Below are 12,500 nucleotides of genomic sequence, written 5' to 3'. Positions count from 1 at the left end.
ATATATGACATGGGATTTCTACCAATCTCATGGCTTATGCTGATGATACTTCCTCATTTTACTCCATCCCTGAAACTCAGAGTAGATCAGATGCTGCCACTAAATAGAATGTTAATTTAGAGCTGATCTCTTCTTGGTGTAAGCACTGGATAGTGAAATTAAAACCTGCCAAAACTAGTATGATAATTTTTAGCCATTCAAGATCCTGCAATACACAACATCCTGATATTATCATTGATGGCCAAGTTATTAGTTCAGAAAAGTGTTTTATATTCTAAACTGACTTTTAAGGATAATACCAGAGCAACCTCCTCTCTTATTTCCTGGAACGCTGGATTATTGAGGAAATGTAGATCCATTTTCAATGAAAATGAGATAATTTTAGTTCTCTGAGTATTGCTTTCCAGTTTGGATGTTGGCTTCTCAGGCTCATTTCAAGATATTGGACCATTCTTTAAACTTAATCAACTTTCTATTAACTAACCTTAATATGTGACTTGAACATCGTCAAATGGTTTGGGCTTGGACTTCATTTTTGATGATTGTTAACAATAATGAGCATCTTCAATGTGCGCTGACTGCTCAATATACGCCTGTTCGCCAAATGTGCCAGAGTTTTGCAAGTGGACCTCAACTAACTAATTTTCCCAGACATTTATCCCTTCCATGACTAAAGTATGGAATTTACTTACTAACAATATTGTTTCTGAAAATGCTGCTAATAAATTAACAATTAAAATCATCAAGTTCCTATAGAAAGCTAATTTTTTCTCTCTTATCCTTCCTTTTCCCTATTTTTCATATTCATGTTTGCTCATCAGGGGGACTGATGAGGAAACTTAAATGTATATATATATATATACATATATATACACACATATATGTAAAAATATGTATATACAAATTATATATATGTGTATGTATATATATGAATGATTATATATACATATGTATGATTATATAGTAGAAAAACCCACAATGCACATTTCTTTATATATATAAATATATATATATATATATATATATATATATATATATATATATATATGTTTATATATATATATATATATATATATATATATTTATATATGTTTATATATATATATATATATATTTATATGTGTTTATATTTATATATATATATATATATATATATATATATAAAAGTGTGTGTGTGTTTGAGTGTGTGTGTGTGTTGTATAAATATATAAATATATAAATATATAAATATATATATAGACACGTATATTATATATATAATCATATATAATTTATATATAATTATTCATATATATATATCATATATACATAATTACACATAATTATTTATATATATATATATATATATAATTTATATATTTATATTTATCTATGCATATGTATACATATGAAATTATATATATAATTATATATAATTACATATATATATATATATATATATATGCATTTATATATATATATATATATATATATATATATATATATATGCATTTATATATATATATATATATATATATATATATATGCATTTATATATATATATATATATATATATATATATATATATATGTATATACATATATATGTATATACATATGTATGTATACATATACATATATATTTGTATATATACATATACATAAATATATGTGAATATATGTGGATATATATACATATATATACAATATATATAAATATCTGTACATATATATACAATATATATAAATATCTATACATATATATTCAATATATATAAATATCTATACATATATACATATTATATACATATATCATATACATATATATACTTAAATATATATATAAACCCACATACACATATTTATTTACTTACTGATACATACATAGGCAGATAAGTAGTAAAGAAAATCAGTACAGTTTACATATTTTCTACTTTTAAGTAGAAAGCCTTTTCCTCTATTTAATAAAATAAAATTTATACTTTCTTGTATTTACTTTGGAATACTCAAGTCTTTGGAAGAATAATCAAAATCATGGAATGTTTAAAAATTTTATTACAATATAGAACATTATGCCTAATGCACTTCTGATACAGATTTTTATCATTCTGTCTGAAAAATGCATTCACAGATTCAAACAGTGATTCATAAAGATAAGTCTTACATTAATGATAATCAAAAAAATGTATGAAACATCAGACATAAAAAAGAACTTGCAAATAGAAAATAAGGGTTTAAAAAATAAAAAGAACTGACAAACTTCATACATTATGATTACTATAAAACACTGACCAGTGTTTTTTATCTTTCTCCATTCAAAAACCTACTGAAAAACTTGAGATTGGTCCTGTGTCTGTTGAACTGACTGATCAGTCTCAACCAAAACTAATTCTGAAGTTTCACTTTGCAATATACTGTGGGTCTCATCACCTGGATGGGGAGCTCTCACATGTCGAGCCAAATGGCTTCTGTCCCCTGTCCTGTAAGGACATCGATTACATTTAAATGGCTTCTCTCCCGTGTGAGTCCGTAAATGTTTCTGTAGATCAGCAGCAAAAGTGAATCGCTTTCCACAGTGATTGCAGTGGTGTTTTGGATTTAATGCCTGGCGGTGGTAATCTAAATGTCTCTTATAGCTTCTTTCATTAAGCAGGACTTTTAGACAAACTGGACACACTAATTCATTTCCCCCTCCCACATGGCACTCCTGCTGACCTCCACATAATACCATTTGGCTATATGACTCTGGATTAATATTGTAACTTGCTCCTTTCCATGCTGGCTTTACATGGCTAGGTAGGCGTTCATCCCCGTATACTGATACAGAATGTTCTAATCCCCTGAAGTCATTAGAGTTCTGACGATTACGGTAGTGAGCCATTCCTGCACCTGCCACTGAGCCCTGCAAGGAGACAGACAAGCATCACATCATGGGCGTTTGCATCTTTGGCAGTCTCCTCAAGTCTGGTCACATTACCCCTACATACATATGAAACCCATACACAGATAAGGGCCCTAAGCCCACACAAGAATTGATGTAATTTGAGACTACTTAACTTATGTATACTGAAAAATTTCAGATCCAAAATATTACACAAAACTCCATCTAGAATGCCCATCTTACAGGTACCAGTATAGCATATTCAATTAATTTGTGAAAGCATTTTTATATTTCTTTCCATACACTCAATAATTAAGCCCAGTACTTTTTGAAGTCTTGAAATTGTGTACCTTGGTAAAAATATTTTTAAATACAGCTTAAAGTTGCACTTGATCTGGACCAGACAAGTTCTTTTCGTAGTCTGAACAGGAAATATTGTTGGGAAAACTCTTGGTCTACACACTCTTGATTGTCCATATGCTCACATGAGTAAGGTGACCATACCTTTTTTACATTGTGAGAGTACTACCATTCTAAACTTCTTCAGGCTATACAAAATCCAGAAAGCATTTTCTTATATGCACACTGCATGTTCATTTCTCTGCTTTTTTTTTTTTTTTTTTTTCCAGAGTTTTCAAGATGTGTCTGTGAGGTGGTGTCGCCGTTCATGTTTCACTAGACTGCTTCGATCAGCAAACCGAAATGAGCAATAATGGCATGCGTACGGTCTTTCACCTGTATGTGTGCGTACATGTTTCTCAAGATCCTTACGATATGCAAAAGCCTTGTGGCAGACGTGGCAGGTGAACTGGGGATTAGCTGCTCGCCGACAATATTCAAGATGACTTCTGTACCTTGCACGTGTGTGTAGAAGCCTGCCACACAGGGGGCACGGCAGCACTTCAAGACCCTCAACCATAAACATCTGGTTCGCGCCTCCCCTAATCTCCCTTCTTACGTCCAAGCTGTCCCCGGCCTGAAACAGAGGACAGGCACTCTTGTAAACTCTGCATAGATGGCTAACACATCCTTAAACAGTTCTGTGTGTTAGTGGTCACACAGTGAGCAGTGACTGTTGCACCACAAGCCAATACATTATAACATATATCCCCTTCAGCATTAGGATAATCCAAGAACACTTGTATTCCACAGTAGTAAAGGACTTGGTTAGCACAGAGAAATAGGTCCACTGACATCTTCCAGATCATGCTTCCAAGTAGCATCTTACAATGGCATTCACAAGTCACTGAGAACAAGTTTTAGACACTGGTCCAGAGTAGATTCTACTACTTGTGCTGTAGCTGGTTCCATTGCCCTCCACTAGGATTAGCAACATGGTGACGACGAACATGTTTTGATAAGCTGGATCTGTCTCCTGTCCGAAATGGGCATATTGGACAGACGAAGGGTTTCTCTCCAGTGTGAGTGCGTACATGTTTATCATAGTCATACCGAGAAGTTGAAGTCTTACCGCACCAGCAGCAGCGGTACTGAGAGTCAGGGATGCCCACACGGTACTCACGCAGGTGAAGGGGCAGCAAGCCCTGTAATGAGAGAAACCAGCCCTTGTAGCCTGTCACCACTCACGTCAAAACCATCACCATTACCATGATAGCTCCCCACCACCCTAATTTCCATTTCTATGACTAATGTACATTAACCCTTTGGCTGCTTTGTGTGTTTCTTTTTTCTTTTTTTTCAATGAAAAAATCTGAATTAGTGTTTCCATTTTCTTTCCCAACTTTCTTCATAAAAGATTATCCAATTTCCATTCACTGATTCTTTAAGAAAATAAAAAATACCCTGATGCTATAATATCTTGTCTTTTAATGCACATATGTTCACACACACTAATATTCCATGATAACAGACACACTTGTTAACTTGTGTGAGAAAAGTAGGTTATGCTTTAACTTCTGTCCTCTCAAAAAGAGTGCACATTACTCTACCTCTTTGGCTAACACTTCTACAAGTAAATAATATTACCCTCTCACCACCTGTCCAAATATAATGCTATAAATTAATTTGTTTGAACTCCCACTCATATCTAAATAAAGCATAAGAGCTGTTGTAAGAGAATAGAGAAAATATCATAATATACAGATTAAGAACAGAAATAAAATATTCAAACATATAATTCCTGTAATTTCTTCTTTAGTCGTTGCTCACAGTATATTTGTATACTATTTACACTTACATAAAAAAAGAAAGCCATCAGAGATATGGTTCTCAGTGAGACAGCATACTGTCATAATGTGTATATAAGGAAAAAAACAATCTGAACGGCTAACTGCCCATACAGAGCTCAATTAAGTAATCTGTAAATGATGCATGGCAATTTCATTACAAATTTTTAACTGTAGCAGTCAAAGGGTTAAAGAAATGCTATCAAAGTCTCTAACAGTATGTGGGATCCTTTGACGTCCTTGAATACAAGATTTGATTGCTCATCAAGACAATCCTGCTTCCATTAGGGTGGAGGTGGCTTATCACGGTGCTTGTTACGAACATGCGACTTCAAGTTCCATTTATAAGAGGCACGGAACGGACAGTAGGGGCACTGGTGGTCCTTCTGTGCCTGGTGACATTTTAGGTGACGCTCATAGTAGTAACGCATGCCAAACTGTTTGTGACACACTGGGCAGATCCATGTCTGCCCGCTTCCCAGACTGCGAGCCCACGCCAAACGTTCTGCCTCGCTCATCCCTCCTACAGGCCCTATTCCGCCCAGACCTGCACCTCCAGCAGCAAAGACAGAGGCCAGCCGCTGCAAAGAGACAACACCATCTTAGGTAGTGCTGGGCCCATCATTTACCATCTTTATCAAAGACTCTTTTAATTAGTCCATCATGTAATCATGAATAACATGCTTACAGAGAAGCTCAATTTTAGCTTTTGAAGTTCATTAGGGAACAAAATATGTTTTGTAAAAATGTTAGAATTCTATCTTTCTACATATCATCTTGTTAATACCAAGCAGCTTATTTTCTCCTTTCTCTTAATTTCAGAATAACATTACCATTGCTATATATTTTAAAGTATTTCAAAGGCTAACATTTGTTGATGAAGAAAGCCTGAAGTATAGCAGACTTCTCAATAAAGAACAATATTCATCAAAGGTAATCATGAACCTTTGCATATTTTTAAAGACCAAAATCATTTTAATTTCTTGGAAGAATCTACACATTTAGAAATATGAAGATACACAAACCGTTCTCTAACCGGAAAGGCTCACTTCCAGTGAGATAATAACGTACCATTCTGTAAAAATGATTGTAAATTCCTGATTTCTTTGTGCAACTTCTGCAACAGAAGCCCCAATATAACAGTAAACTTGCATGTCTCTGTGTACATAAGGTTCCATTATAGCATTTCTTTCACCATGACGCCTATTTCTTTTACCACTTTGTCACTTGCCATGAGGTCAGATGCACACACAAGCAACACATACATACAATCAGTTACTCACTTGGTCAGAAAGGAATAATACAAACATTTCTAAAATATATTCTTTAATTGTTACTGCATGTTGGCCCACATCTATCTTCTTCAACTCAACATGTATGTTTAAGTATACCTTTATTCCAAACGATCTACATCACGAGATGAAGCAAATGGTTTTATGTCCCTCTAACATCTGTGTGAAAAAAGGGCTTCAATTTCTCGGAAAATTATGTTCATATAAAGATTTTAATTTGCTTAATTAATTTTTCCCTCTAGCTTTTTGCATCCATGTGTTTGTCACTGTACCTTTTTCACAGTAAATTTAATATAAATACAATTCTAGTATCATATCCCATTAAATAGTCACTCTTCTACATACAGACATACCCCTCAAAAAATGTATATAAAAGAATAAAAAACAGTAAATTACACAGAAATAAGATGGCATAGCTTTTTAGAAAACAAAACTACACATAAGACTAGACTGGGAAAGTGAGATAATATATGTGTAATCTCTGCTATCATATAATGCTAATGAATAACATTTCCAAGCTTTGCTAAGCTAATCATGCATATATGATATATAGAATGTGCACAGTCCTTTACTAACTTTTTATATTTTTCATTTAACAACACTTCCAAACAAAACTCCAAGTCAGTTCCATCATCCAGCATTAAATACACTTCATTATTTTCCATCCCATCCAATTATCTTTGAAGTAACTGATAATCATCTCACCAAAATTGTAAGTGCTTTCAAGGTGTTTTACTCATGAGATGAATTGGGTTTACCATCATACCACAATAAAGCTACATTTGAATATTGCTTTTAAAGGTTTTTATCATGCATTGCTGTTCATATCTTTGGTTCCTTTATGGACCCTGTCCCACCCAAAATGTGGCTCCTGCTCCATTACTTTGGTATTCTATTCCTCTATCATACTTATTTACTCTAAAATGAACACCTACTTTATATAAAAATGGCAGTTATAGAATTAGACTTGTAGGTCACTAGCCACTTTGATCATATTTTGTTTAGGCATCTGGAATCAAATCAAATGCATCCATATTTCTGAAGGGCTAGTACAACAGCATCAAAAGGTAATTTGGTTTCTAGCTAGTCAAATTTAAGAACAAGAAATCTGAGAGGTAAAATAAAGGAAAGTTTGGGAGATTAGATATGAGATATATTCATTTACTCTACATATAATGAGGCAGTTTTACAAAACCTGCTGTCACATGCCAACACAAGTCAAGAAAATATTTGCAAACATATAACATTCAATAATACACTGCCTATCCTATATCTGTCCTTTAGGTGTTCAAAAAAATGACATATCTCTTGTCATGAAAATAAAATGATCAAACACTGTGTTTTGGCAGCTAAAAACTGATAAAAACAAGAAACTAATAAAATAAAAAACAGCTTTCACAAAATCTATGAAAATTAAGATTTCATAAACATTCCTCCTCTCATAGCCATTAATAAATGACATCCATTTATGTAAGGAGGCACTAGTGAATACATTCATTGGAAAGACTACATTGATCACTAAAAGAATAAATAGAGCCTGAGCAGCTCTGGGAATATGAACATAAATGATATATAAATACTTATTTTCACAGTATGAGCATAGTGTGTTTCTCATACTTTACGTAAGTATATAAGAAAGAGTATATATTGGTTGCAAGTTGCACAAAACAAATATTAACAAAAATATATAAGATATAACTATTTATAATACTTCTCTTGCTTAAATATGTTTTAAATTGATAATATCCAGAGTATTTTTTATTTTGATAATAGCATCTAGTAAATTCTATGTAAGATAGCTAAATAGTCTTGTACTCAACTACAATTTACTAGGAAGTTCTTTATATAGTTTTTAATATATTTCAGTTCAAGACAGTGGTTCCACAGACTTTCCTTAAGAGTATATTGCTAGCATTATTTAATATATGAAGTGGCACTATTCAGCCTATGAATCCACTGTCTGGATTGGCATCCCAAGTAGGAGGTTGTGCAGTTAAATTGACTGAAGGAGAATACAATTTGTGAACTGACTTCAGATGTACATTCAGATTGGAACGCTGTGCAGAACGGTAGGAACACAAATGACATACAAATGGCTTTTCGCCAGTGTGTGTTCGCATGTGTTTCTCATACTCAGACCGAAAGAGAACAACTCTCCCACAAATGGGGCAGGTGAGTGGGTTATTGGCACGTCGTGGTGCCCGTGGCGCTGTTGCTGACATGAGCACACCAACAAACCCTCCTCCTGAGCTGCTCGCACTTGCTGAAGTCATATTAATTACAGGTCTTGCGCTGAACCCTACGAGACCCATGTTTCCTGCCGCTAAGCTGGTCAGTGCAGGGTACTGTTGAACGCCAATATACTGAGGGGTAATTTCCACAGGTGATGTAATGGGGACCCGTGGCTCACCATCACTAGGACCTCCACTGACAGTCGGCTCGGCCTTGATATGTGGTGGGGAGCTCGACGACTCCTCAAGGAGCTGCTCCAGAGGCGACACCTGCAACGACAACAGCTGGTGTCATTGGTCACAGGGCAGGCAGGCAGATTTCCTGATCAACCCTAAATCTCATATTCAACTTTCAAGTACTGCCAGCTGAACCACACGCTCATCTTTAATTCAGTATCTTCCAATGACTGTACTACTTCTTATCAAAATTATATACCCTTTGAATATCAGATAACTTCTGGTTGAAAGCTGGAATAATGGTATCATACTGTTATTTTCTATATTATTAGTTAACACATTTATTAATGGAACTGGCTTTGAGAGCAGATAGAGGGAAGACAAGATGAAGGAAAAGAAAAGAAAAGAAAATGATAAGAGTATTTCACTTAAACTTCCCATTTTTCTCCTTCAAATGGTTGTGAAGCCACAATAAATATTCCGTGATCAAAAGCTTTTCCTTCTGCTGATAAAAGCCTCTTATATGAATATTGTGCTGACATGTAACTGCAAACCTAAAAACAGGAATGAAGATACAGATCGTGGTGAAGGCAATACTGTATAAAAGATAAAGATAAAAAGGAAGACTAAAAACTATTTCCTTCATTATCAGTATTTATCAACTGATAATATACAATACATAATATATGATATAAAATAACATATTTATTTGTATGTGGAAATTAAAAATGCGGTCCTAAAAATAACAATTTATTTTCAAAACTATTACATGTCGGAAACAATTATGCAAATACATAATTTATAGCATGTAAACTTTTTCTTTTCTTTTCAGGGTTGGTTTGTTTATCATGAATACGAATATCAACTGGTGCAGAAGTATTTCATAATAAAAAAAAAAAAAAAAAAAAAAAAAAAAAAAAAAAAATGGAAGAATAGCAGAATAAAATATAGCAAAACTTTTTTCCATACAGCAGTCTAATATATTTGGGGGTATGTGAATAAATTAGTTACAAATATCATTAACAATAATTCTATAAAAATACCCATCATGTCTTCTTGGAAATCACAATCTTTTCACCAAGTATATAGAAACTGCAAAGTAAAATTGAAAACTTGAAGTAAACAAACAGTCCGCACACCTAATGATGCCATATAATTTAATCTGGTGGAGAAACACTGTCCCTGACAGAGGTGAAGAGGTTAACGTAAAGGTTTCGTGTTTTATGATATTTAATAAGAATGTGCTCTTCTATGTCCATTACTTGTTTGTATCACTTTAAATGATACAAGAATTGCATTTCTCTTGGGATGGTACACGAGTGCAAATTATGTACTGCACACATATTTGAGTAGGCAATTCAAGACTAACATATTCAAAGATGGAATTAAACATGTTGAATTCTAAAACAAGGTGAATAAATTTTTCTTCCCTATCAATGAAGAAATACTTAAATGGAGTAGACCACCATTAAGCATATTATGGAATTATCACACAGGGATAGTTTCCACTACTTTCTACAATCTACACAACTTCACCTACATTTCTGAAATTGGTTGGACTTTATCCATTTACATGAAAACAACCCTGAAGCCATAAAATATATATAATTTAAAAGTTGATCAAAAGTTCTTTGATTTCATTTTTTTTTTTTTTTTATTCTATTCCAGTAATAATAATACAGCAAAGGTAAATATTTAGTCTTGCTAAGCATTTCTTAACCCCTGTCCTGTCCTTTCCAACAAGGAAATAATACTAAGCCATTGGCTATTAAGAATTAATGATGTTAAGTATGCTCACTTGCCTTCACTGTTTTTGTTTCTGCTTAGGCAGCTGCTTTTAAAATTTAAATTCTCATACAAATTCTTTAAAAATCCTATGCTATTCTCTTCCGGTCAACCATTTCTTTTTAGACTTCTCGTCTTCTTGAGCTGAAGCAAGACTAGTATGAAAATAATGATCAGGGAAATATGAACATGTGCTATATTTTTACTATCTACACAAGAGCATAGTCCATCCAAAATACATGATGTGAATTTAACATATACTCTAGAAAGTAGTGGAAAGTTTATTCTATGTAATAACCTTTTACCAAAAAAAAAAGTAATTTTGCAAAAGTAATGTATCAAACATAACTGCTACTTTCAGTGAAGTGGTTATACATACATCATTTCCGGCGTAACATGTTTCATAATGAAAAATTATGGAGAGATCAAAGGGAAAAATAACTTATGAAAAAAAAAAAGTAGAGCATTGAGAAGAGAGCATTAGATATACCACATCGTTATTACAGTGTCCTGCAATATATTCTCTGTATTACCCACTTGTATATGACGTTTCTTTTGCGGAATAAAATTATTTGCATTTTATGACCGTTACCATTTGAATGGGGGTTAATTTTCTCAATATCAAAATGCATTCTTTGTGCTACTATGACTGGCAATGTAAAAAAAAATCTACTTTTTCCTCTTCATTGTAGTATATTCTCAAAACAGGTTTAGGTAACTTGATATTACTGTTTAACACTGAAAAGGCAATTTCTCAGTAAATGCTTTCCAGTGAAATACTGCACAAATACCAGAATACCGTATGTTCTCCCCACAGATAATTAGTACCTCGCACAATTATATAATTTTTTGCAAGTATTTATCTACTTTTCATTCATATACAAAATCTTAAAAATCTTATAACATGAGAATTTGTTATACCATACAAGTAGGGGTAATTCCTACTAGTAGAAATTATTAAATGTACTTCCAATTATTTACCAATGATCTAAGTACTCTATCTCCATTAAAATCTTTATTTCCCCATCTAATTCTCAATATAAATCTTAAAGTCCATGGGCTCAGATAATATGGCAGTTACAATGAATTTAAAACCAACTAAGACTGGTTATATATCAGGATCTATCTAAAATTGAAGAAAAAAATAAAGAATTACTGTGTGCTGCCCTTTAACAAAAATACAAAACTATTCATAATCAATTTCCAAGTAAACTACAACTTTCATCAAGAGAATAACTGAGAATAATCTATGTAGGTTTCTCATTACAGTATCTTTTTAAGAAAAAAACATATGTACAAGAAAAATAATATACACAAGTGTTAACATGCCTCTTTTATGTCTGTCAAAAAATGCTTGTTTCTATCAAAACATATTTACATGGAAAATACATACACCATTTTCACATTTATTCAGTTCATACATACTAGCTAATTTTGTCACTGCAGTCAATTTCAAACACTCTAAATGCTGTCTAGATTTTCATTTTAGTCATTGTCTTGAAAAGCCAATACCTAGACCTCTCTATTTACTGTTATAGTAACACTTATTATCTTTCTTTATTTCTTTTTTATGTAAATTTATTGTGACTGGTTCATGGTGTTTGAGGTGGAATGCAAGCTCTCATTTGGTGACATATTGGCATGAGATCTGTGATGAAGGCGCATATGATACTTGACTTGCTTGGCACGTTTGAAGGCTGCTGGACAAAGAGGGCAAGAAAATGGTTTCTCAGCACGATGGACGACAGCATGCTCTACCAGGTGGTGTTTCAGCTTGAAGGCTTTCCCACACACTGAGCATGTGTGGCGGCGCTCCCCTGCACCCCGTACCCCACTGCTCCTGCCCCACATTCCTACTTCTGAAGCAGCAGGTGCTGGCTGCCAATATGGCACTGGTAGCGGCATCGTCATGGCCATCAAGCCTCGCCCACCATGACTCGCACCGCCTACCTGAAACACACACAGCCACC

At 33.5% G+C, this 12,500-nt stretch overlaps 2 protein-coding genes across 8 annotated transcripts in view; both read right to left on the bottom strand.

The window, feature by feature from the left end:
• Positions 1 to 2,016: 2,016 nt before the first annotated feature.
• Positions 2,017 to 3,760, bottom strand: LOC125027063 (zinc finger protein 37-like). The gene is made up of 2 exons (XM_047615769.1): positions 3,631 to 3,760; positions 2,017 to 2,880 (listed from the first exon to the last, which is right to left on the bottom strand). The coding sequence occupies exon 2, from the start codon at positions 2,857 to 2,859 to the stop codon at positions 2,302 to 2,304; it is 558 nt and encodes a 185-aa protein (XP_047471725.1). The 5' UTR covers positions 2,860 to 2,880; positions 3,631 to 3,760; the 3' UTR covers positions 2,017 to 2,301.
• The window catches only part of LOC125027060 (longitudinals lacking protein, isoforms A/B/D/L-like), an 81,563-nt gene continuing 72,480 nt past the window's right edge, over positions 3,418 to 12,500 (bottom strand). The window contains exons 5-6 of one of the 7 annotated variants that reach the window (XM_047615768.1): positions 4,331 to 4,403; positions 3,652 to 3,835 (exon numbers count right to left, since the gene is read on the bottom strand). In XM_047615768.1, coding sequence (XP_047471724.1) covers positions 3,801 to 3,835; positions 4,331 to 4,403 — 108 coding nt within the window. In that variant the 3' untranslated portion in view covers positions 3,652 to 3,800. The other 6 variants (XM_047615764.1, XM_047615754.1, XM_047615762.1 and 3 more) reach the window with 6 other exon arrangements.

This window comes from Penaeus chinensis, chromosome 7 (assembly GCF_019202785.1).
Source record: "Penaeus chinensis breed Huanghai No. 1 chromosome 7, ASM1920278v2, whole genome shotgun sequence".
Taxonomy (NCBI): domain Eukaryota; kingdom Metazoa; phylum Arthropoda; class Malacostraca; order Decapoda; family Penaeidae; genus Penaeus; species Penaeus chinensis.
This window is presented reverse-complemented; position numbering and strand designations above follow the sequence as displayed.

What these genes read in the sequence shown, in the direction of transcription:
- LOC125027063 (XM_047615769.1), bottom strand. Translation starts at nt 2,859, where the DNA reads ATGGCTCACTACCGTAATCGTCAGAACTCTAATGACTTCAGGGGATTA.